The sequence below is a fragment of the Notolabrus celidotus genome, chromosome 9 (assembly GCF_009762535.1).
Source record: "Notolabrus celidotus isolate fNotCel1 chromosome 9, fNotCel1.pri, whole genome shotgun sequence".
In the NCBI taxonomy this organism is placed as follows: Eukaryota; Metazoa; Chordata; class Actinopteri; order Labriformes; family Labridae; genus Notolabrus; species Notolabrus celidotus.
The window spans coordinates 26,989,277-27,016,960 of NC_048280.1; the positions used below are offsets into that span (position 1 = coordinate 26,989,277).

Consider the following 27,684-nt stretch of genomic DNA (forward strand, 5'->3'; position numbering starts at 1 on the left):
ACAGTCATCCAAACCTGTGTCCTATATGTAAGTCAGACAAATGATCACTTGGCAGAAGTAGACAAATGCAGATGAGAAGCCAAACATGTCACTCCCAGTAACCACAGATAATATTGTGTTTATTTGTGTTTATTTATTTATTTAAAGCTGTTGGTAGAAGGGTTGGTAGTTGCGGAAAACTTGCATCAATTCTCCCCTTTTCTCCCGTAAAATTCTTCGAAAACGCAAAATAATGGAATAAAAACACACTACAATGGCCCGGGCCGTCAGAACCGAACATAACCAAGAAAGTGACTACAAAAGCCAAAGTCTGTATTGAACTGTGAGCTATCTGTATTGTTGCATCCCTAATGTACAGTTAAGTAGGATGCGTAAGTAAATATTGCAGAATGAGTGAATCATAATCTTACCTTGCATAGGAGCGCATTAATTATCTCTCCTCTGATTGCAAATGTTGTACTGCTGTAAATAGTTACTGTAGCATTTCTGCAGGCAAATCAAAAGCCTTGATTTGAGACTAAAGAGATGCTGTCTGGGAAAAGGTTTTAGATCCTAACACTAGATGATTCAACATTTTTTCACGCTGAGATTCTCATTTCTTCATACAGAATATCAGGAGTGTTTCTGAGAGGACTGCTCTCATGAGGTTCGTTTTATCATACAGCATGTCTCCCTTTTTTTTTCAAAGCATGCTTTGAAAATGAGGCAAAAGAAGTAAAATAAAAAACAGGACCTCCGTGTGTGTGTGTGTGTGTGTGTGTGTGTGTGTGTGTGTGTGTGTGTGTCTTTGTGTCTGTATGTCTGTGTGTCTGTGTGTCTGTGTGTGTGTGTGTGTGTTTGTGTGTGTGTGTGTGTGTGTGTGTCTGTGTCTGTGTGTGTCTGTGTGTGGATATGAGTGTTAAAAAGAGTGTGACAGGGTCAACATAACTTCTCCAATATCTCATTTAATTTCATTAAAACTTTGAACTTCTTCAAATATCTGCCTCAGGCTCATTTAACACCTTAATAGAGTCCCAGCCAAATGTTGATATCTGAGCTTCAGTTAGCGCGAAGAGTCAAAGCAGACTGACTCTCGACACACTGAGCAGACTTGAATAGAAAATAAATGTCCTTTTAATTTGCAGAACACACTTTGCTCTTAATATCTCTCTCAAAGTCCTGTGCTTGGTGTGTATTGCTTAAACTGCAACACAGCTGGTTGTAATTTTTCCACGGAGCAGCAGGGATTCTTAAAACATAAACATGCATACAGCACAATTAAAGATGAATACCGTCTGAATCCAGCAGCCAGGGTAAAGTTTATGTGCACCTTCTAAACCTTTTACCCTTTTACTTCAGCTACACAAGTAGATGGGTATCAATCTCTTACCGGTCCATCAAATAAGCAGCTACATCCACAATGTCTGTGAAGGTTCTCAGTCATCCAGGTCATGGTAATTCAAAGCTTGATCTGAAAAAGCAACTGGGCTTGGTAGAAATTCTTGAAGACATTTCACCTCTCCTCTGAAAGGCTTCTTCAGTTCTGAAATGTCTTCATAAATTTTGACCCTGACCAGCTGTCCTTTCAGATAAACATTTGAATTTGTATAACCAAAAACAAATTCACTTCTTTCTGTGAAACCAAAAGACAGATTTTGAAAAATTGAAATAGAGAAGTCAGTGAGCTTTAGAAGTCTGGGTGGTGTACAGTAGTAGTGGTAGCACTAGGTGCAGTAATGGAAGTATTAGTCGTATTTGTAGAAATGTTAGAAGAAGTAGTTTGAAAAGTAAAAGTCAGGGTTTCAGGAGTAGAAGTAATACTTGTTGTAGTAGTAGTGATACAGTAATACTTACTGTTGTAGGAGTAGTAATTCATGTTTTATAAATAGTGATAGCAGAAGAAGAAGAAGCCGTTATAGCAGTACTAATAGAAGTGGTAGCAGTGGTGGAAGAAGTAGTAATAGTAAAAGTAAATGGTAGTAGTTGTAGTATTAGTAGTAATAATAGTGTATAATTTAGTGGTAGTATAAGAAAAATGTATAGTAGTATTAGCAGTAGTAGTGTAGAAATAGTAATGGCCTTAAATGTTATAGTAGATGTAGTTATGAAACTAGTAATAGTAGTAATAGTAGTAGAAGTAATATTAGTAGTATAAGTAATATCAGTAGTTGTAGTAGCTGTAGTAGTAGTAGTAGAAGTAGTAGTTGTTTTAGTAGCAAAAGTAGTAGTATTAGTATTATTAGTAGTGGTTGTAGCAGTAGTAGAAGTAGAAGTAGTAGTGGTAGTAGTAGAAGTAATCGTTGTAGTAGTAGAAGTTCTAGTAGTAGTAGAAGTAGAAGTTCTAGTAGTAGTAGAAGTTGTAGTAGAAGTAGTAGTAGTAGTAGTATTAGTGGTAGTAGTAGTTGTAGTAGCTGTAGTAGTAGTAGTTGTAGTAGCTGTAGTAGTAGTAGTAGTAGTTGTAGTAGCTGTAGCTGTAGTAGTAGTAGTTGTAGTAGCTGTAGTTGTAGTAGTAGTAGTTGTAGTAGCAGTTGTTGTAGTAGCAGTAGTTGTAGTAGCTGTAGTTGTAGTAGTAGTTGTAGTAGCTGTAGTAGTAGTAGTAATAGTAGTTGTAGTAGCTGTAGTTGTAGTAGTAGTAGTTGTAGTAGCAGTTGTTGTAGTAGCAGTAGTTGTAGTAGTATGTGTATATCTCACTTTAGGACAGAATCAGGGTAGCTGTTTCTTGTTATAAAAGCAGTCTCTGAGCCAAGCTTTGCCAAAGATCTCTTTCTGAAGCCTCAGATGTCTGCAGTCTAAAAACAGTACAGAGGTACAACTGGCTGCTGTACTTTTACTTTGAACTCTCATCGTTACAGGGTTTATTTACATTGTAAAAAACATTACTACTGCTGCCTGTAACATCAGATATCTGTTCTTAAACTGAACTATTTGATACTTCAAAGCTGTGTTTGCTTTTGTGGTATTTGTACAAATTGCATCAACTCACCATACTAAACATCACTTGTGTGCATTGAGAAAATATCTACTGAGAACATACTGATTCTTCACATGACTAGAAGAACAGTTGACAGCTGAAGTGTTGCTAAAATAGGTAAAGTATCATGTAATTATAAAAACACATATAGGAGGCGTATTTAAGTCTCTTTTAAACCTGCCAAGATCACTGTGCAATGTGTCTAATCACAAATTATTGGAGCTGGCTCATGAAGTAGTCCAATAATTCTGAAAATACAACCCTCTAGTTTGCATTAAGATGAGACAGAGCACACAGGAAGCCCACTGACAACAAAGGGCAGATCATCCTCTCTTCTTCTGCTGGCCCCGTCTGACCTGTCTTCACACTCCAGCACACCGAGAGAGAACTACTCTGCATGCAAGCAGAATCCACAGCTTTTACCGACTCCTGAAAACATGGTCTGCTGTAATTTAGGCAACTCAGTGCATCATTCATTCTTCTTTACCTCAGAAAAAAATTCTAAGAAATGTACAATCAGTGGGTAAGGGTGAACAGAGGGACACAGAAAAAAAGAAATTAAATAAAAATGATAGAGGAAAGGAAGATGAAAAGAAAAGAGATTGGTTGCTGGCTGCCATTCTGGCCCGGTGGCCCCTCGGCTGATGCACATGGTTGCATAATGGGCCTGCATGCAGTGTGAAGCACGGCAAACAGGGCTACAGCACATGTAGCTGAAGAGACCACTCAAGCCTTGTGGGGAAGGGAGGTTATTTCAGTGAGCACATACATACACAGGATGAGACAACCATGTTTTGACACAGTGTGCTAAAAATAGCGCATTCTTAATAGAAAAAAACAAAAAAAACAGAGTGCCAGTCAAATACAGGCGAGCACGAGAGGGCAGAGATAAAACACTGCTTCCAAAGACAGTGCTGAGAGCAGAACTCGGGGGCATGGTAAATAAGAGGAGAGCGACCTGATGGAAGAAAAACCTCCCAGAATCTGAGGAGGATCACATCTCTGCGAGACTGTGATCCCACCTGACAAGTGAGGCCATGCAGCCACAATCCCAAACAATAAATGAAGCAGAGTAATTAAGAATCAGCATGAGCAACTTTGCAGATCTGTTATGTAATATTCAGCCTGTGGGGCCGTGTGTTGGGAAAGAGCGGCAGACAGGCCTGTTGTGTTTTCTGCTGCACATATATGGCCATTAATCACGCTCGGTCTCTTTGCTCTTTTTCTATTTCCAGAGAAGCGAGAGCCTGAGGGCAGCGGACCTACGGCGCTGCAGCACGTGCAGGCTGGACTTCAGCATCACTGCAAATGTCACACAATGTTAGCTCGCTCACTGGAGGGCGGTTTACGGTGAGAGGATCAGGAGAAGGAGCTATAAATGGCACCTTTGCCACTAACTCTTTACAGATGCATTGTTTGCTATGCTTTGATCCGATGCTTGACTCCGTCTGCTAAAAATAATGACCTCAACTGTAGGCTTTCTCATGTACTGAGGTTCTTTTAAGAGGTATTAAACACATCCGATGAATATAAATGCACTCTTAAAGACCCTTGGTTGCAGATAAGAGAATCGGCTGCCTGAATGAATGCGAAATACACTCAAGGGTCTTGTAGTTCAAAAACACCAGCTGCATGGTTTGTGCAGGAACAGGAGGGAATACTGATGAGTCCAGATATTTCTGTAAACAGGCAGACAGAGTAGGCAGATCAGGACACATGAACTGGTATTGTGTGTGTTAGAGCCACGTAAAAGAACGCACCCCCCCCCCCCTCTCTTTTTCTGTCTCTCTCTCTCTCGGGTGCATGAGGGGAGATTTCTGCAGGGTGTGTTGGAGTGTGAGTCATCATCAGTGCAGGGAGAGAAAGAGGGGAGAGGCATTCTTTAAGTCGAAGGCAGTGCTTATGGCAGCAATGCAGCAAGGAAGCTGAACGCCCTGCCTCTTTAAAAGGATTCAAAGCCACCAGTTATCAAACAACAGCTGGCAAATGTATACCCGTATGCTATGTGGGTGTTATGCAACGACACGTCGGCGCAGCTCCAGTGTAGCCTATTGAATGATCAGAGCATCAGACACCAAAGCCTGAGCTTAATGTTTTAATCATAATGAGTAACTTTCCATTGTGGTTGTGTTACTGTAATGAAGACAGGCTGCACACACCGCTGTAGTTCAAAAGGTACGAAATGATACATCAAGTTGAGGGTGCATGTAAACTGAGCTGAGATAATTTCATGTGATGGATGAGCTGAAAGACAGAAACTACAAATGACTGCTGTACAGTTGTGTGCCTACATCATCCAGGCGAGGTGTAGCTTACATCCATCAGTGTTTCTCACAGGGTGACAGACTGAGGTCAGCCAGGGGATGTAATTGTAAAGCAAAAACATGAAGGAATAAAGGGCACTAAAAGCAGAACAGGAGGGACAGAATAACAGACTTTCTCCCTTTCCTTCTCTGTCTGTGCTTCTCTGCAGAGCCAGAGTCCATTTTTACAACAACAACAGAGTGAACAGATACACGAGGGGTAGAGCTGGGAGAGATCCTCCTCTTATAGATCACAGATGGTGTCATCTTCTCGGAGGGATTAAAAAAAAAAAATTTAAAAACAGGACCTTTGGCCTCCACGTTCTAATCAGTTCATCCGTGAATCCAAGTGAGGGTTCACGCCAAATTTAAAGATAATTTTCTTCAGGCCTTTTCGAGACATTATGTTCACAAGACTGGAAACCACAGACCGAGGGACCAAACAATGGCCTCACTGAAAGTCTTTAGTTTGTCTTCATCTGCACATTAGGGCTACAACTAACGAATTGTTGATGAGGCATCAATACAAGAACGACTGATCAATTAATCAGATGATCCATTTTTAGTAGTAAGAGAGGTAAGAGACAAAGAGAAGTGAAGGAAAGTTCAAGATAATGTGTTGTAGTGGTGGTTTCAGGGTGACAGACTGAAAATGTAAATGAGAGGAAAATCACACAGTGTTTCTCTAACTTCAGCCTGATGAGTTGAATGTCATAGTTCATGTTCTAAATAGTGTTGTCTAATGTGCCTCCTCTTTAAATGCTTGTGCATTACTGACCTGCTCCCATGACAAACAAGGCCCACTTCACGAAATTTGCAGGCAGCCCTTTTTCTTTGCAGCACAGAGGGTGAAATGCTTGCAATGGTGTTACATTGGCTGCCGCCGTCTTGCTATGTTTTGTTTATGTGTCACATTCTGGTTGCTATTTTTGTTAGCAGAGATAGTAAGGATATGAGATGGCTCACTCCTCAGTGACTTAGGTCCAGAATGTGACTTTATGTCTGCTCACGGCATGAGAAACACAGAGAATGACGTAACCATAAACTGCATAATACATGGACGTAGTCTCCGTGACGTCATCCTTTGGTTTCTAAAGCAAAGTTTTGAAGCCTATCACCGCAAGTTGAAATATTGGAAATGCTGACTCAACCTAACCTTTCTTACCTGACATTAGGTACATACTGTAGGTGTAATTATCCTCCTCACTGACAGCTACAGTGTATTTACCTGTCAAGTTAAGTCAGAGCTTAATTATGCAAAAGTCATAACTTATTAATCTAAGTGTGTGTCAATAGAGAAATAAGCTATTCAGACGAAACCAACTTTTGTGAAACAGGATGTAAACATTTTTATGTTTGCTGTAAAGATTGGCTTTTGGAATTGGTGTGTATGTGGTTTCTGGTGCATTTGCAGCCAGCCTAAAGTGGACACTTTGAGGGACTGAAGTTTTTTACCCCTTCCACATTGGCTTATTTTCTCAAGACTGAAAATTGCTACTTGGACGTAACAGACTAATAAGCGAAAATTGAATTTGATACTACCCTGATACCCTTCGTTCTCAATCCACAACAAAATGAAGTGATTTAAACATACTGTAGCCCGGAAGTACAACTAAACGTGTCTTTGTAAGTTGTGCATTGCTGTTTTAAAATGCAGCAGTAGTGCAACAACAATGCATAACTAAATCAGAATTCAGAAGTGATGGGGTGCACATTAAGGTCCAGAAAAAAGCAGCAGTAGCCAGCAGATATTAGTTGAACTACTGCGATGAGAATTTAGCTGAGAAAGCCACATCCACACCCATTTCTGTGTAAGAAGGAATATTGTAAATGTAAGCCTGTCAGAAGTTGACCGTGGACTCATTCCCATTGTATTTACTTATTCAGGAAAGTAAAATGACTTGACATTTATATCACTGCAAATTTTTAAGATTAAGTAAGATACAAAAAAACCTTGTAATAACCTCTACTGCAGCTGCCCAAATATAAGGAGGTGCCAGTCACAGTGAATAGGACCAAACAATCTTGAGCTTAAGCCCAGAAGATTTCCATGAAATATAAACAATATGCAAATTATATACCAAATATCATGAGAGCTGGCAACAAGATATCACTCTTTGACAATTATTTTTAAACCAAAGAGGGATTTTCCTCTTCATTGCTAGAAACTTCTACAGACATCAGAAATATTCTTGAAGCATTGGAAAGAGGTGGATCCATCTCACACGAATAATGATCTCTCAAAGGATTTACGTTAAAAAAATTATATATGTATTAAAAATGTTGACATAATAAAATTTCCAAACTGTAACTTAAAAAAAGACTCAATGATACCGAATTTGGAAAAAGATTCTTGATTCAAACACACTTATTTTAAACGAAACACCAATCTCTATAAGAAAGGATTATTAGTACAAAAGACTCCACAGGAGTAAGATTAGTATTTCCTGCAACATAAGAGTGATGCAGAAACAGCTTAGACGGAGGTCTGACACTGACACAGACTGGCTACCTGTCCCATCGAGACACATCAAACAGACAACCCTCCGTCCACTCGCCTGAACTTTCCCCTGACTTCCTGGATTTTCTCCCCCACGCTGTACGAAAGCTTTCACTGGCCTGTTCTTACCTTCTCCCACACAGAGACCGTGCAAGACTTAAAGACAAGTTCCCTCATATCCACACAGGTAGCAGCTAACGAGCTGTAGGTTTCCGTCTCTGCGAGTCTGTCCGCACTGTAGTGCAGATGGCAGATAGACGAAGCTCCCCTCACAGTTTGGAAACCGCAGCTCACGTCTGCAACCTGATCTGAAAGTTCAGCCCAAGTCCATGCTGCTATCCAAGTCTGCTGATTAAATTACTGTGTGCTGCGATAGCTCACCCCATAACACACCATCACAGACTCTTACTGATAAGCAGTAAGTTTGACACAGTAAATTAATATGACTCCAGGCCAGCATTACAACTTCATGTAGGGAAGGACTGCCCGTTTACTCACAAGTGGTGAAAGAAAAAGGCTTCTTTGATAAAGTAAACAGGTAGTTTTTGACTCCAGGCCATTTTCTGGTCTTTCTTTTACTCTCTACGGGATGCGAGTAAAATATTCAGTCCCTGCTAAGTGGCTTGGTGCCATATTTTGCTCTGTGAGACCTCTGTCAGACTACGCTAAAAGTGTGCAGAGTACATTTAGATGCTGCTCTGGGAGTAGGAGATTGGCTGCCTAGTATCTTTTTTGGATGTGGATAAAACATACACTTTATATTGGAGGTTTATTCACTCACTTTTTCCTGTAATAGCCACGTTCAGAAGACTTTACAGAGCTGTGTGGCTCTCATTTCATCACGGAGTGAGAGAGAAATCAAAAAGGAGAGAGAGAGAGTGAGAGAGTGAGAGAGAGAGAGTGAGAGAGTGAGAGAGAGAGAGAGAGAGAGAGAGAGAGAGAGAGAGAGAGAGAGAGAGAGAGAGAGAGAGAGAGAGAGAGAGAGAGAGAGAGATGTAATCCAAATAAACGACCCAGAATATAACCTTTTGGTAAACTCATTGGATAAAATGTCATGTCAGCAGTGGAAGTCATTCAAGTCACTCTGTCAGGACTACTTGCCCCTCAAACATCCCAAAGTACCTCCTAAGAACAAAACCTCAGAGAACAATATCTCAAATGCAGCAAGAGGCAGGAGTCTGAACTCCAACTACAAGCGCTCAGAAGAAAAAAACTCTTAACCACTGAACAAAACGCTCTGATGAACAAGCATTCCCAGCTGAGACAAGGGAGCAATTTAAAGAAGCAGGAGAGGGTTATAGCAGGATACATAACTACACTCCAGACGCAGACAAAGCTGATCCCAACTCTTGTGACACTGTGAGTGGCCAGCTTATCAGTCAGCCCCTCTGCCTGTATGAGAAATGCTGGCAGCCATCGCTGGCCTTTAATTCCACCCAGGCACCAATCCAATTAAAAAGCACTAGACTGAACAAAGTCACACACCTCCTGATGACTTACAATCACACCATGGTTTCCAAATAAAGCTGCTGACACCCTCCACAGATATGCATCGCATAGAAATGACATCAAGACTTTGACCAGAAAAGAAGGTCATTATTATGGCTTGACCTGCGATGAAGGCACACACCATAGAAGCTCATTGTGAATCTCCCAAAGATGCTTGTTTTGCATCATAACTGTGTCTCTCTTTCCAGGTTACGTTTTGTTCAATCTCTATTGTCAGTTTTCAAATTAAGGCAGTGTGTCCCATACATAGATTACACCAAGGCAAGCCATCAAGGTAGTTAAAGCTGCTGTTGGTAGGAATGGTGTCAAAAACGTAACTTTTTTTCTGCTAGGTTTGGAGAAAAGGTCATAATACCCATCGGTACTCATCGGTAAATGAAGTAATTTGAGACTATTGCAAAATCTGTGTTTTCCAATGCCTTTGTATAAAGCAATGTTATTATTCCCCTCGTTCCCGTTATGACAGATTAATCATAGCTAATCTCCAATCCTCCGTCCTGATAGGTTAAGTGGCGGCCCCACTATGTCGCCTTGATTAGCTGGGAAGCCACTACTTCCTCATACAACGTGCACAACAATCTTTTGTGGGCGGGGTTATGGGAGCAGAGAGGGGAGGGGTAGTGTTGACAGACAAAATATCTCTCCGAACTGATGTTTATATCACGACTACCAACAGAAGCTTTAAGACTGCCCCAAAATAACACCAATCAAGTTTAGCATTTTTCTTTTTTATCTGTATAAGATCACCAGCTACAGCTGAAAACTACTGGACAATTCCCCAGCTTTAACCCTTGCACATGTGCCACATCAAGTGCAGGAACACATGGTCTGTAAGGTCATTGGAGAAAGTGAGAGAAAGATCATCTGGTACGTCTCTCTTGTTAACTCTTTCATTGAGACCGGACGTCTCATCTTAAGCATGAACTTATTTTTACTGTAGTTTAAATAGTTTTGTTCAGCCTGTTGCTGCTAATATCATTCAGCTCTAGCTTAGCTTAGGAACACTTCAAGAAGTTACATCACTCACAATAAGCCTCCCCATACTGGATCACCTGTTGTGATAACAACTGTTATTAAGCCTCACTAAGCATCACAGGTGACACGTCCCATCCTTTGCGCTGCCATTTTGAACTGCTCCCTTCAGGTCAGCGTTTTAGACTGCCAAGAGCCATAAAGAATATTTACAAGAACTCTTATGTTCCAAGAGCAATTCAATTATTAAATTCTTAGATCACAAAATCAAACCAAACTTTTACATTTCCATTTTAGCAAACTCAAACAAATAATAGTAAACTGCAGCATCCGCCTGTCCCCCATCCAGGGTTTACAGGGGCCTGCATAATTTTATGACTTCAATTGTAAGTTTTATGTATGCATGTACATACTTGTCTATGTGCATGCGTATGTATATCCACATATATGTATGTGTATGTGTGTATGCATATGTGTTCTTATGTATGTGTATGTACATATGGATATGTTTGATATTTTTTACACTCCATATTTTATACTAGCTCCTTAAAACAATTCTGCTGGCAATCACCAGGAAGAAACCCCAAGCGCTCTCTCTGTTTTTAAAATGTTGTATTGTCTGTGAAGCTGAAGGCAATTCTCCACATTGTGGACACATAAAAGTTCTAAGTCTAAGTCTAATGACCCTGGTATATTCCACTATCAATGCTTGTTGATTATTGGGTAAAAAGTCAAGACAACTTGCTTCTAGCTGAACTGCTGTTGCTTTAATGGATGACGTTCCTTTTACCTTTGCTTAGAGATAATTTTACTGACCTAACCTTGAATGCATCCTCATGTAACCTTATGTTACTTTATTTATGTAGATAACTAGCTTTTATCCTGCTGATTTTAAAACATTTCAACATTGGATTACAATGTTTAAGTAATGGTACTCACTACCATGTTTGGGTGCTCTTACCATGACTGCTCTGAGTGAAGGAGGAGGATACCTGTGCAGGAGCAGCAGCAGCATAAGCCAGAGTTGAAAGCAGGCTTTTTCGACAGTTGAATGTGCTGCCTTTTGGTTTAATTTAATGCACAAAAATTATGTGTGTAACCTCTCTTTACAAGAAGTTATGATGCAACATTACATTTACCTTCCTCCTCACATTTGCTGTTGTTAAATGTATCCAAACTTCCAACTTCATTACGTTCAGTTATCCTCCCAAGCCCCTATCCACATCTTTATGTGGTTTAATATCTGTTGGCTGGCAATTCAATTTTATTCAAACATTTAATTACACCATTGATCTATGTTTGTGCACCAGTGATTTGATTTAAATGTGGTATCACTATGCCACAGGATCCACAAGACTTAATATCAGAATCCATAACCTCAAAAGTTATTGATTTTTGGGTTCTGTAAAATGCGGAACCGGGTCCCTAATCAAACTGGGTTTGGATTTCCATCCCTGTGTGTGTGTGTGTGTGTGTGTGTGTGTGTGTGTGTGTGTGTGTGTGTGTGTGTGTGTGTGTGTGTGTGTGTGTGTGTGTGTGTGTGTCTGTGCATAACTGCAGGGAAGCAAAGTGAGAAGATTAAAGTTGTTAATCTCTAATAAATAGGGTGATGTATCTCTTCAAAGTTAACTCTCTTTTTGTGGGAAACACCAAAAGGCAAAATTTACTACGAAATTGGTTTTGAACAGATTGATAAAATCGCCCCAAAGTGGACTGTTCAAGAACAAAAATGCTGAGAAATACTTTTTAAAACATATACAAAGTGAAACTTAACATCTCTCTGGGTTAAATGAAAAAAAAACAGACTTTTGATCTTGTTTTGGTGTGAAATGTCCCTTTAAACTGCTCTTATACTTGACAGTGCAGCTTGGGGACTTCTCCGACAGGCTTTGTAATTAGCCACCACATAATGGGAATGACCTTATTAAGCTGCTGCTGGGTCATAAGCAGATTTAGGTTAACAAAACACTTGAGCTACCAATCAGTCTTCTTTATCTGGTACCATCTCTCCACACTTACCTCAGCTGGTACATGAGCACACAAACACACAAAGTCAGATCTTCAGGAGAGCCAGTATCAATATTTATGCTCTGGCTGTGTCCATAAATACCAGTGGCCAGCCTGAAAATCAATGCACGCCTGCAACATATTTTAATCTCCCTATGAAGGTCACATTACTCTAGCATTGCTTGAGACGTCTAAGCCCACACAAGCCCAGTAGAATCGAATTCACACCACTCTGACCCTACCCCAGTTCAAGTAATGTCACCGAAACACAAACTGTGTTAAAGAGTGTAAAACCAGAGAGCTCATCAGCCGTAAATGGAGTATGAAAGCTATCACGCAGCAGTTCTGGCTGCATCTGAAAGGCTGTTTTCAGGGTTTAGCCCTTTGTAACACATGTACATTATAGATGAGGCAGAGGAGAATGGGAGTGTTCAGAGCAGCACTATCAGTTACCAGAAGGCCAATCTAAATCTCTCCCGTCATGACTAACCTCTTTTTCAGAGCCACAGGGGTGACACAGCAGCAAACTCAGCCTCCCCCGCAGGCAGCTGTACACTACGGCCCAACTCTCCGGCCTCCATGCAGCTGCACTAATCAGACAAAAGAAAGGATTTGTACTCATTTCTAAAAACCGACAGACAGCCAAAGTGTTTCCTACCGTCATATGAATTTGTCACTTTGCTAACAGGGCTTATGAAAGTTAGATGAACATTTTACGATCTTGTTAAAACCGGTTACATTATTAAAAGGGCACATTCATCCTGCGGGGCGAGAAAGAGAGCCTGTAGCAGATTGAAAATTTAATAAGCTCATTGCAGTGGCTAGAGATTGAGAAACTTGGCAGAGATTTACCTTTGAAATCCTCAGTATAGGCAAGAGATGATTTAACCGCATTGTATCATGCATGCACTCAAGCAGGTCAAAAGACAGGGGATTCTGCCAACCTGTGATAAACCCATTAAATGGCTTAACTGCAGACACACCTCCCTTAGCATTTCAATGTGTGCATGATGAAATGGTTCACCTGTGATGAGTAATGTAGTCCCTTTAAGTTCAGCATCATACATTTTTTTCTTACATCACCACTGCAGCTGCATTTTGATTTCTCACATTTGCATGTTTTGCGGCAAAGGTGATTTTTCTCCCCTGCTGCTGAATGAACACAGAGAGTGTAGCGGTGTGATGCCACAGCTGGCGGCCATCATGACAGACCAGACTGTAGAAGAGGGTGGTTTATAAACACATGACCCTGGAGGAGACCTGAAAGGACTCGCTCCCTCTCTATGCTATCTCTGATGAGGCTGTGATAAATGTTATCTCAGCATCATAAGTGTGTGTTGTTATCTGTGGAGTAAAGGGCTCCACCACTGACTACATACAGTGCTGCGTGTTTGTATGTTTGTGCGTGTGTGTTTGCCCTTGTCTGTGTGTGTGCTAGCACCAGACACCCTGTGTGTTAAATCATGCCACACATCCTGCCAGCTCCTTGCAGACCTGTTACAGCAGAGAGGCAGTGGGCTTTGTTCCAACAGCAACACAATCTTACAGTTTACATTCAGGGCTCGCATCACACACAGAAATAAACACAGTCAGAATCACTGCCTTTCAATGGTTAACTCATTTTTTCATCTCAACAGTGAAAATTGGGGGGGAAACACTCATTTGATTAATAATGCTCCTGAGAGGTGTTTTCAGCTAGTTACACACACACACACACACACACACACACACACACACACACACACACACACACACACACACACACACACACACACACACACACACCTACACACACACACACACACACACACACACACACACACACACACACACATATATATACAACAGTGATGCTTCTGTATTAGAGTTGGGCAGTCTCCAAATTTTGATTCCATTAAACCTCTCACAGATTTTCTATGGGTATACAGTATTACCGTGCCTTACCAAAAATCCTGTTACAGGTTTCTTTTTTCTAATTTATTAATATTTTTTCTTCATTTATTTTTTTGTAAATCATTTTTCAACTATTTGATTTCCTCATATGTGTTTTCTTTTTATTCTTTTATGTGTTTATTGTATCAAATTATTATTATTATTATTGTTTTACTTATTTCATCAAATATGTCTGTGCCCTTTGTTTTGTCCTGTCTTGTTAATATGTTGAAAAAGTCACTTTTTTTTTTTAAATCCCTCAGAGGAGCTGCCCAAATTATTAATTTATACAGTTTCCATTATCTTTTTTATAATGAATACTTTGAAATAGCTTTTGAAAGAGAGAGTGACTGAGAAGGTGAGCGAGCTCAGACAAATGAGTGAGATCAAAGAAGCAGGCCATAGATCAGAGAAGTGGAGGGAAAAGAAACAAAAACTTCATCTGAACATCTGTCCGAATGTAACTCAGTTAACCAGGGAAGTGTGTGAACCATATTACAGACCGGAGTATCTGTTAAAAGAGTGACGCTGTCTCATATAAACAGCTCCAACATGCCCTGAGTGCATCCATGGGATTCATAAACTATGCGCATACTTTACAAATCCATGGGTGCAGATTACAAACTGTGTGCACAGATTTGTGCGTGGCTGCTTTTTTTTCTTGACCTGGCACCCGGGGGACTCCATAGCATTCTCACAGCCGTCAGCAGGTGATTGATCCTGAGATGGGCCCTTAAATTTGAAGTGTTTTCATCTCTTGCTGTCACCGTTTTAGGGCATATCTTGCACACAGCCTTGTCAAGATTTGCTGGCTCTCCCCTGTCATTTGGTCGAAACCCAAAATGCTGCCAAAGGCAGAGGTCGTATTTTTTAGGGACCCACTAACTTGGTGCACTGCGCTTCATTTTTCTCTAACCTATCTCCCTTCTTACTGGCAGCTGTCAGGTGAAGATGACATGTCCATTAACTTAGTGTGGTGTCATGTCCTGAACAGTCAAAAGAAACATTATACTATCAGAGTCTGAAAACGCAACCACATTGAGGAGCTTACAATCCATCCATCTGGAATGATTGGCTGAATGAGTATTCAATCAAATAGATGGAAAGTGTAAACATGAATCTACATCTTTATCTTCAAGATATGCTTTTATTTTGAAATTCCTACTGCCAGCCTGGTTCACAGTTTTCAGCCTTGTGTGCCTGCATGGCATCCTGAACCTTTGCACAATGAGAGGATACACACAGGGAACTCAACACACCTGGCCAGGCAACTGGAAAGGTGGTGAAACCATAGACTGCATATCAAAAAGCAGTCTACAGTCTGTGCAGTCCATACGTGTTGACTGAATGTAAAGCCAAAAGATTTACAGCTCCCCCTGCTGACTGGCTGCAGTACAGGTCATAAACTCTGCCTCCTCCATTATAACAGATGGGACATGGGTCAAACTATGACATTAAGCTACACGCCAAATACTTTTTTCTAAAGCAAGGTTCCTGATATTATACTTTTTATCATGCAGATGTGTGTCCAAGTGTTTGTTTGTCTGAGAAGTTTAAATTAGTTATTTGATTTTAAAAGACCACTGATTTACAGCTCTGTTGACAAATCCAGGCTCCTGCAGCAGTCTGTAGCAGATGGGCAAAATAAACAAGGAATGGCAACAGAACATGTTACCAACAAAACAAAACACAAGGCCATAAGTGTCTGCCTCCATTGCTTTTACTTTCTCTAAAAACTACAGCCTTGTTGGTGATGGATGTAACGGAGCAGGAATCCAAATGAAGTGTTATGCTGGTCTGGAATGTCTGACAGGATAAACTTCTTTCTAAATATTCTACTGAGAAAACGTTGGTGTTTTAATCCTATATGCTTAAAACTTTAAATTTGAACTTTCCAGCGTTCAGCATCAGCAAAACTCCTCCAGCATTGAAAGAGATTAAGCAGGTGCAGCAGACAGACTCACTCAGCAAGTAGACCCTTTCTTATATTCTTCTGCTATTTTCACTGCTTTTTTTGGCTTGTTTAAAGAGAAAAATCTACTGTATCATTAATTAGTTTTATTATTTACAACTATACAGCCTATGTATTGACCTTTTTCATGTGACATTACAAATCCCGCCCGCCCTTGTCTGAAGGGCAAAAAGGACATGTTACTTACTGGATGCCGGTGCTAAATAAGTACTCTGGTCCACTAATTCCCCATTGTAAACTGTTATCTACATGTTCAACCAAGATTATCTCTTGTTGTGCAGTGGGGTGTTTTAACAGGCAAGACAAGGCTGATATAGTCTTCTAAAGAGGTCGACCGATATCAATTTTTCATCGACCAATGCCGATAATTAGAGAGCAGGTCAGCCAATATAGAACATATGTATAACTCTGATATCATATTGTTGTTGTTGTTTCTTTGCATCTGATAAAATACTTATATATATATATAATAATAAAAATATCCATTATACCATGCACATTACAATCTAATATACATGCTGATCTTAGCCAGAAACCTGTTTGAGATTTTTAGATGAATTTAATTCATGAAATTGAACATGACTTTTTGAATTTGAGTTGAACACAAGGTACAACAAGATTGTGCTGAAAGATGAGCACTCAGTGAAGAAACCCACCGCACTAAGCCCTTAACTGATGAATTTGGTAGCCTACCCCATGGCTCCTGAAGTCCCCCAAAGCCTGACTTAGAAAGAACAGATGGGGAGCGAGAGCCAGCACACCATAGGGTTATCAAGTGGGCACCTCTCTTCCCTGATGTTTGGTTTAGTTAGGCCCACAACACCTCAGAGAGGCTAAACAGTTAACTCTAGCATCCCAAAGCAACACCCCTCCACGCCAGCTCCTGCTGTCCATCATATCCACTAGCAGAACTCCCCAATTTAATAACCCCACCAATACAGTATTGCCACCTTCAATTGACCCAGGCTCCAGGTAGTGACAACACAGATACTACCAACTCTACTACCTGGACCCTAGCAGCCCCCACTACTCAAATGATTTATGTCAGGAGCAATATTAAACACCATTGTTCTATTTAATACATCATAACATAATTTATATTTAACGTTAGCCAACTGTTTTATGTCTGATATTCTGTAATTTAGGATGGGAACAAGGCGTTGAACCGGTCGATCTCTTTTCTATCGTATGCTGAAAATAACAGAAAGAAGACGGTGGTAGATCCCAATCATAAAACAGAAGAATCGACAGCTATTATTATTATTATAACCCTACTGGTTCGCACGTTAACTGGTTTCCATATGTATTATCATCTGCTTCAGTCACAAGATTTGTCCCACATTCACAGACATATTTACAGCGATTTTCAGATCACGTCATCTTAAATCTAACTAAAATAATCGTATCAGTTAACAGTATATCGCAGTCACCGACAGGAGAATTACATGTGTAAAAATACACAATTCGCATATACGCGTGTATTTGAATTTTATCATATGAGTGCATGTGAAGAAACTTGTGACTGAAGCAGATGTCATCTAATGCCGTTAGGTAAACATAACAACCGCTGGATACAGAAACCAGTCAGCATAAGAACCAGTGGGGCCATATGAGCAGGGTGATACCTGTTTGTGAACACCCTTGAGGTGACTCACTTCATTTGACAGAATCACTGACAATTTAATTCAGCAGGATAATTCTATTATGTTACTTTCTGTTACATTTATGGCCTCAAAATGTAATTATTAACTCAAATGCATAGTAGCCAATGTTAACAAGGCTACTTCCACTGTCCATTGTAGTGAGTGACTTCATAGTGGACATGTGACTGCGATATCAATTTAGCCTAAAGTCTAATAAATGACTAAACAATCTATGCAATAGGACAGACGGGCAGCGAGAGCCAGCACCTCCCTTGATAATCCTAGTGATGTGCTGGCTCTTGCTGCCCATCTGTCCAATCCGTCTCAGGCTTTGGGGACATAAGGAGCCATGTGGTGGGCGACTAAATTCATCAGTAGAGGGCGTAGTGGGGTGGCCTCATCCTTTCTTAAAGCACAAGTAACTTGTATTTAGCTTAACAGTAAAGACGTTATTTAGAATTTAGATCCTAAAAACTTTGCCAATAAAATGTGTTTTGTGCCCCTTGGGGTCCATGATTGAAAACAGTTGTCTCTAAACTGGACAACATAATTAATCACTGCAAATACATGAGGAACAGATGTGACAACAACAGAGGGCTGATCAGAGAAACACATAATATTCTCAAGTTTCAATGAAAGTCTGACAGATGCTGCACAGTGTTGGGCACATGAACTAGACCATCTTTACAGACTTGAGGCTGTTACAATCATACACTTACACAGAGACATCAAGGCTCTCTATCCTTGATTATCCCTGTTCATCAGTAACACAGTGACTGATAAGTAATTCTACTGGAGGAACACAGCAGGCAGCAGAGTGAATGGTGTGTAGCCAGAGCAGTGTGCCGTCCTAGGTCATCCAGCAGCATCGGAGCATTAATAAGGGGGGTAATTGAATTAGAGGATCAGTGGAGGCCTGTAGTGTGGGCGCCACGCGGCTCTAATTTCATTATAAGTGATGTAAACATGCGGTTGGCCCCCAGCACAGGGGCCTCCCACATCAACATGCACTAACACACAAGCACACACAGAAAACAAAATGCTCATGTAAGGAAACAAACCGCGAAACCACAAATCTACACTTGTTCGTTTCAGTCACATCCCACCATACAGACTTCAGCCTGTTTGTCACACTGTTGTCTCCAACCATTCTCGGTCCTAGCAGTGTGATTTTTATGTCTTCTGAATACGAAAGAAATATGAATAAATGTTGCATCTGGCACTGACGGTGGTGTAGGAGTATCAGAGACATGGAGTTGACACCAGGGAATATTTTTAGTTGTTTGTTTTGAAGAACATGATGGATACAATCTATGAATATATGACTGGGATTTTTTTCAAGCCGTGTGATTCATATTTATGATCAGAACTCTAATGTGCCTCGGCCTGATTATTCACTTGACCATCAGACTGAGCACAGCCGGCTCCTGGCTGTAGGACTCCCCCCAGTGATGAATAGTTATGAGGGCAGGGGTTAACCAAGGAGAAACTGTCCACATCCCTAATAAGTCTCACTCCTTGCCATCTCAGCAGTGACAATGAGACTCTTAGAGACAGATGGGTATGGGCACATCTTCTGCTTTTCGTTATGCAGGTGGAGCCAATCAGAGCGCAGGATCCCCGGACAGAACAGGGAGACAGAAATAGTCTATCTCCTACAACTTGATGGCATAACATCACAAATCAAAATTCTGGCAGCAAATGTTCTCCACCTTAAAGAATGCATCCTTGCTGAAACCAACTTTGACAGATGCGCCTGTTTATATTTTTGACTCCTTAGAAAGCCTGCCAATTTACCTCACAAGTTTACCCCCGCAGCAGAGCAGCAGGAGAAGAGGAGGAGGAGGAGGACAGACTTGATCTGATACAGAAACATGCCAGTCCTACGGTCATTCCTGCTCATTTTGGAAGACAAATTCAAAATAAACGTATTATAACTTTTGATCCTGGGGCTTTTTTGATACACCATTGCTTGATGTAAAACAACCAGTAGCTCTTACTGGCCAATGTTAGCATGCTTTAGCAAAATATTGTTGATAAACAGACATTTGTCAAAAGTCAAAAAAGGTGCTTTTCAACCTGCAGGAACTTTACCTCGGAACTAGGGACTCTCTAGGGGAACTAGGGGAGAGTCCCTAATTCCAAGGTAAAGTTCGAGCAGGTCAAAAGCAGGAATTATTGGGGGCTGAGTCTGAACGTTTCTGATTGGTAGAGTAACCACAGTGTTTCGGTCCACAACAACATCACACACAACTGTAATTCACTCAGTAGGTAAGTCAATATTTGCCTCTTTCAGGTAACTGTCACTTTGACTTGAATAGCCAACCAAAAGGAGATAATACATTTAAGGAATGAGAGGGTTGGGGAAAGGTAGCTGTGTTGGTGAATCTGCGTTGTGCTCATGTGTTGTTGATTTTCACTCATGCATTCTTGAGAACAGAAAGTGTAAACATGGAAACTGAACATCTCTCACTCCACACATGGTAAAAAAAAGAGTTAAGCTACTTTTTAACTTTCTATTCTGTTAGTTTTTTTACTCACTGATTTTACAAAAGATCAAACAAACACATAACAAAAAAGTACATGCTCCAAATACACAGATACTGTGTGTTGCACTAAATCCGTCTGAGACATAAAAAGCTTTCATTTGTATGCCATGACTGCATTTTTTAACTGTTGATGCATAATTTATGGGACCAAAAAGACGAAGACAGAACTACTTCTTTTTTCTGCCACTTTCCTTGATCTCCAAAAACTCCTGCAGTCAAACACTTCTACACTTCTGAGTCCTACAACAGAGAAAAACGTTACATAAATGTCAACTTTTGCAGAATAACAACTCAGTCTCTATGAAATTCCTTCTTCAGCACAAATCTGCGCACATAAAAGAAGACAAGCAACAAGGGTGAATAAAATGTATAAAAGTCTCTGGGGCAAAGTTTAAAAAGAAAGTCACTGTTGTGAAGGCAGTGTACAGAGAACACAGAACTGCAAGAGATGCACCGGCTGCAGACAGCTGTATACACCAGGAAGATACCTTCAACAGGGCGTGTCTGCGGTTTGTTGATTGCATCTCCATCATAAGATAACAGAGCTGCAGGCTAATGGAGCTTGCTGAAGAAGTGCCTCATGCTCTGTCAATTTTTCATTACCACTTCACTCAGCTTTACGCAGGAACGTTCAGTATCAGTAATTACAGATGCTACACCAATCTTTCAGAATCCATAATCGGCTGTTTTTCCACTTGAGGGGCCTGACAACACCACCCCCAGCCCTCCCAGCCCCTGTTCCTTCCTACCCGTCCTTTTCTATTGACTGAGCGGTGGAACACCAGCTTGATGACATGATAGGATGCATGTCGACTTCAGAAGTGTTTGTTTCCCAGCAACAAACAAAAGTACAAGGGGAGTTTTTATGACCAGACCTTCTTCAAAGATGTTAGAAGTGTGAGAAGAACAGAAGACACTTTAAACATAATCTCCATGTTTCATTTGTTAAGAGTAAATTTGTGGAATTTCAGCCAAAGCAAAGAACATTCTGGATCACTGCTCATTCTCTACTGCTCACTTATTTCCCTGTATCTCAGTTACTGTACTGTGGTATGGGGAAACACATATAAAAGCTCACTGCAACCCTTTTCAACACTGCAGAAAGGAGCCATCAGATTAGTGCATAATGTTGATTTCCGTGGAAACACAAATTCATTGTTCCTCAACTCAAAAACTTTGATATCATTTGACCTTGTGTATTTTAAAACAGCACAAATAATGTATAAAACAAGGGAAAATCAGCTACCAGGACATATCCAAAGAATGTTCTTTGACAGAGAGGGGGGGTATATCTTAAGAGAGGAGTTAATTATAAATATTATGAGTGTTCAGACTAAAAAGAAACATTTTTTATTTCAATCTATGGAAGAGATTCAATATGGAGCTACAGCAATGCCAAAACATAATCCAGTTTAAGAAGAAGTATAAAGAAATGATTTTCATGAGGTACAAGGAGGAAGAAAAAGGTTGATGTCTTTCAATTAAAGATATTAATACTACAAGTTTTTCATTATGAGAGGCACAGCTGACTTGATTGACAGGCAGGAACACAGTAGCTGTTGGCGAGGAAGCTCAAAGCCCGCCTCTTTAACTGATGGTTTACTTTAATTGATATATTGACTTCTAAACAGCGCTTCAGAAACAGATGGGTGATGTCACAGATATTACGTCCATTAATTATACTGTCTATGGATTGTACGTGTAAATTTGAAGATAAGTTTTTGAGGATTTGCTTTGTGGGAATGCATTCATGTAATGACAGAAAATAGTGAATAAAGGGGTAGGATAAGATACGTTTTTACTTCTTCCTACTCCCTTTGCACAATCAAAATGTTTAAGTACATGACGATAGAGTTGATTGATTTTTTTTGTGTTATTATTTCTTCTTTTTTGCTTGTATGTTTTTTTTCTCCATATGTTCAAAATAAAGACATCAAATCAAGGCAGAGAATCAAATCAAAATATCCTCTTCACAGAATCATTGTAGGATCTTTATGGAGTTTCACAAATTAACAAATTCATTCAAGCTCTTCTTTTTAAAACAGGTTCTATTACCTATATTTGGTTGCTGGGGGAAAGCTGACTGTAAAGGCGGAGTAATGTTGACAAGCTAATTATCAAGTAGCCATGTCACAAGCAAGCTGAGGGTTTAAAAATAAAGTTCACACCACCTTCATTTTGCAAATAATCACAGTGCAGCAGTGCTAACCTAGCATCCCTACAGACTCTACACCTGAGGGACTTTAACAAGAGAGGCACACACTCTTGGTGTGTGACGAGAAGGCTGGAGAGGCTGTGGGTGTCATGTGTTTGTGCACAGTAACGTTAAAAAAAAAAAAAAAGGAAATCTATTTGATAACACTTTTAGTTTCATCTGTTATTGCAGCCACTAAAATGTTTTCCTCTCTTTGATTGCTTGGAAACATACATCAGGTTTCATTTCACGCCTGAGGAAGCTGCTAATAATGAGGCTTCAGTGTGTGTTTCAGCCAAAACATGTCACCCATAACTTCACCCCCTGTGAAAACAACTGTCTGGGAAGTGCTGAGGAAACACAGGACAGACAGCCAGAAGCCCCTCACACACACACACAAACACACACAACTTATCCCCTTTGCGCAAGCACCACACTGAGGTCTAATCGATGCAGCTCATTCATATTGAACCACAGACGTCAGGGGAAGCCGAGGGAATTACAAGCAGCCTCCACTGTGAGATCGCAGCCTGGAAAAAGCCTGAGGAAAACAAAGCTCGCTCTGCTCTGGAAACCTGCTGTTTACTGTCCCAGGCATTTTTCAACAACATGGCTGCTGGGTCTCCTCTGAAGGAAATGACGCTGAACAGGTAGAGTGGTAAACAAACATAATGTTGAGGGAGAAAATGAGAGGTGAAAAGTGAGAAAATGAAGCATTAGTATGAGTTTGATAAACAGGAAATGAACTGCAGCTTCTAGTATCTAGTCATTCTCAACAACTGCTCTGCTCTACATGCCAACATTTACCCATTCACACATACATACACACACTGATGGCAGAGGCTGCTATGCAAAGTGCCAACCTGCCCATCAGAATCTTACTTAATCACATTCACACACTGAGCCTATGCCTTAAGTACCAATCTGAGGTCCAATGTCATGCTCGCAGACACATTTTGTTTTGCAGACTGGAGAAACCATGTATCAGACTGCCAATCCTCTGTCTAGTTGATGACCTCCTTATCTCCAGAATCACAGCCGCCCCAGTCAGTTTCTCCGGTGCTCCCATACTGGCATCAACAGACTTTCCACTTCAGGTTAGTTTTTATCATTTCATGGCATGCCGATGTATCCAAGAATGTGCCCCATGTATAAAATGTATCAGACGATGTGCTTAAGGTATTAAAACATCTTCACTCAGTGACCCAGTGCAGTACAGACTGCCGGTGTTAAAGTCAGATCATATGCAGAAGGCATCCTCAGGATGGTTTTGGTTTTCAGTATGTATGATTACTTTTATCACCAAAGGTTTTGAATCTCTAAAGTGAAGCTTGAGTCTTTGTGGAACACAAGGGCAACTTTGCTCTGATAAGCCGCCATGCTTGTCTTTTAAATTGTGTAGCACTGACTGAACAAGTACAACCTTAAAGACCAAACTGATTATACAAACTCAAATGTTAGTTCCCAAGCATCATTGGTGATTTATGAAAAAATGTTATCCCCAAGCATATGATTCATGAGAAAAATATGGATGAATAAATGTACGCTAAGTTCGCCAATGGATCAGTCTGAAACAACATTTATAGCCCCAGTCTCCTCCTCCTCCTAAGGCAGAGAGGATTCAACACACTGCCCTGAGTTGGAGGCACTGTCTACTCACTTCTCTGTAAAATGGTCAGCAGTCATGAAATACCAAGAAAACTGCTGTTATGACCCCAATTACTCCCATTGATTATTCTAATAGAACACGAGGAGGTGGGAGCATGGCTCATTTCAAAATTAAACCAGTAACTGGAGGAAAAATAACTCATGATTCACGAGTTCACAACCAAAGGCAGAAAGAGCGACACAAAAGTCAAACAACTATTGAGAGAAAATGCCTCAACAGCCATCTTCAATGCCCTGATAATAGTCCATGCCTGGTTTAGCACCAACAAGCCTTTATCTCTCTGTAACTCACCAGTAATTTCTGCTTTAGCCTCTGGTGGCTCAGGGTCTCCTGGCCGAGTCTCAGAGCTTTGCTGTTGGCCTCTAAAAGATGAAAGCTGTCCACACGCTGCACACCTGAGAGCTGGAGGGGCGAAACTTCATTTCTCAGCTGTGGGAGGAGACAGAAAGAACACAGTCAGTCAAATCAAAACACTGAAGTCATAATAACGCTGTGGGATTGCATATGAAATTAAACCTTTCCACAATTGTTCGTGGTCATTTTGACAAAAGCAGTACTACAGTTTGATTTCACAAATTTCGGCTGACTAAATTCCTCCAAATAACCCTCCACCACTGCGGCTAAGGCCCCCTAGTGATGAAATCTGTTCACTCTCTATCTCTAAGTGCAGCTGAGTGGCTGCTCAGAGCTGTCAGGTGGTCTGAGTGGAAAAACAGCTAACGGCTACACTCACAGTGCAAACAGCGAGTTCAACCTTCATTCTTCCTCACAGGTTCTGTCTCACAAAAGAATAACAAGGTATCTACTGGACTATCTGCCCACCAGCAGCTATGAGCACATATTGACCCTGTGTTCTACTGGACTGCAAGAAATGAAGAATAAAGTCAGCTGTTTCCAAATCAGGTGAGAAAAACAATGCAAATGATGAATAGAAAATTGACTTCTTAGAATGGATAGGTCGTAAAATCTAATGAATAGTTCAGGCGGGTTGTGCTTATTTATAAGTTCATGCCATTGACATTAACTAGTGGTCTAATGTTTGCTTAATTGTATTATTCAAGACAGCCAGATGCTTCATACAGCTATGTTTACTCACACTCCTAAATCTGTAAACAACCAAGCAACATGTTGACCTAGTGTATCAACAAAAATAACACTTAAGCACTCATTCAACCAGATACTTACAAACCCACACAAGTATAAGATGCCAACGAGGTAAAATAACATCCTCTCTCCATGCTCAACCACTTAGCCAGCGACGCTGATAGCACTACCTAAACTGCTTGTTATTGCCAAGCTAGTGGAGCTGGCTGGAAATAATAATGCCTCCTCTTCAATTATTCATAGCTCCAGTCAGGTGGAACCAGATGCTGCTTTTGTGTCATAGAGGGAGAGCTGTAACTCGACTCAAGCATGGAAGGCCAGCGCTGCATGGCGGTGAAAGCTTCATGGGAACAAGCGTGGATGCTGCTGGGCTACAAACAAAACGCAGGATGTCATGACACTCACAGGAAAATGTCACATGGAAACAGAGTGTGCAGACAGAGGACGCAGGTTCAGTAGGTTGGTCCAAATGTGGGCGAGCCCAGAGGTGCTGCTCGCAGCTAACCTGCTTTGTGCTAGTTTCACTTTGTACCCTGACATTTGTAGCCATGGCCAAAAGATGACCTTTTTAATCCATGCCATGTTTTAGAGCTGAATACTAATGCTATGGTGCTGTGTGCCCGCCACTCATGGGAACAAGCTGTGCTATTTTTAGCCACATGTCCCCAGCTGCACATCTCCAACCCGGGGCCAATGGGCAATTAGTGTTTGTTTCTAATGGCGGGAGGCAGTGCCTTAACCTCCTGAACACAAACAGACATCTGGACAAAGGCTTTCTCTGTCCTGCTCCGTCCGCACTCCAGCTGTAGGGCACGGCTCCTAAAGCCATGTACCCTCTCCATCCACTTCAACTTTATTAGGTGCTCAAAAGCTCTTCTCCCCAACATCTGCTGCCATTCACTCTCTTTCTCATGCACAGATTCATCACATTTTAATGCAAGTTACATTGTCTTGGGACTGTGTTTAAATACATGACCCCTTGATGACTTAACACACCTACTTTGTTGGCAAAGAGGCAACCAAGTTTAATCATGCTGATACTGTGTACCCACAGAATGTTACATAAAGTTTAGACAGGGCTGCAGCTGTCTCCAAATGTTTTGAGTGAACGAAATAATGAAAGTTCAGGACTAATGTTTCTTTTACATAATTATTACAACTACAACATTTTAGATGTAACATTTGCAAACATTTCATTACAACAAACATGATCGGCTGGCTCAGACACGCACATAGGATCTGATTGAATGACATTTAAAACAGCACGAGCTCATTATTTGTGATAATTGTCGGTGCCGGGGGTTAGCTTTTTGTTTTCATCCGTATTAAGAAGAGTTCCATGCAGGCATTTCTAATTAAACTAAATTAGAAACTGTTTGTTATTCCAGCATAAAATCATTTGCACAAACTCATGTCGGGTTGTGGCCCCTCGACTGTCAGCATTTCTACGATAATACCCTGTATTATGATATATATGACTGAATGGGTATAATGAGTCAGTTTGGGACTCTGTATGTCACGACGGCCTCTTTAATTCATTTTAGTCCGGGCAAAGCTAATTCAATCCACCTTATTACAGCTTCTTCATGCAATTAGCTTATGCCCCTGTTCGATGGCAGGACAACATGCAGGCAGCGGATTGGACGGCAGGCTTACCAACTCCACAGGGGCCTAACACACAGGACAGTATAAGGTCCCATTATACAGATAACAGAGATTGATGACTACAAAATAGGACTTCCTTTGCAGCAGCACACACTGCATAAACAGGCCTTTTTTTCCAGTAATCTGCTGTGAAATTCCACTTGATCGGGACATTAGAATCAATTACATCCCCACATAAACACAAAGAATTAACGCTGGAGCACATTAGCATTCCATTAATCATCCTCAATGTTAAAAGTGCTGCAGAAACAGAAAGTGGGCCTTTAACTGTCTGACACGGTGTGCCTGATGCACTGCCTGCCAATAATATGTTATCAAAGAATGTGCAATTAACCTCCAACATGGCTGACAATACACAGAGAAGAGCGTGTCGGTGTAAAGAACATGAGCAGTGGACATGATGTTCGACAACTACCTCAGACATCAGAGGATCCCTCATTGATGTCTGCTGTTGTCAGCTAAAAGCCGACCAAATTGATCAGGGTTTACATCATTCCGTATCATCTTGAAAAGTATAATTTAACCAATTAAGGTTTATGCAAAGAGAAACTAAACATGGCGCTGCTATTTAAAGAAAGACCGGGTACAGCGAGGGCACAGCAGACACACTGAGCTAAACCTGTAAGCAGAAAGGCAGAGACAGAGACAGAGACAGGGATTGAACCTGCAGGATAAGCTTTTTATTACAAAGCAAATCCTTACAAATAATCATCAC

General features: G+C 40.8%; 1 protein-coding gene across 2 annotated transcripts in view; it reads right to left on the minus strand.

The window, feature by feature from the left end:
- rimbp2 (RIMS binding protein 2) overlaps positions 1-27,684 on the minus strand; it is a 108,250-nt gene that overhangs the window by 63,324 nt on the left and 17,242 nt on the right. For both annotated transcript variants that reach the window (XM_034692358.1, XM_034692357.1), the window contains one exon: positions 24,492-24,629. In XM_034692358.1, coding sequence (XP_034548249.1) covers positions 24,492-24,629 — 138 coding nt within the window. The remainder of the gene's footprint in view (positions 1-24,491; positions 24,630-27,684) is intronic.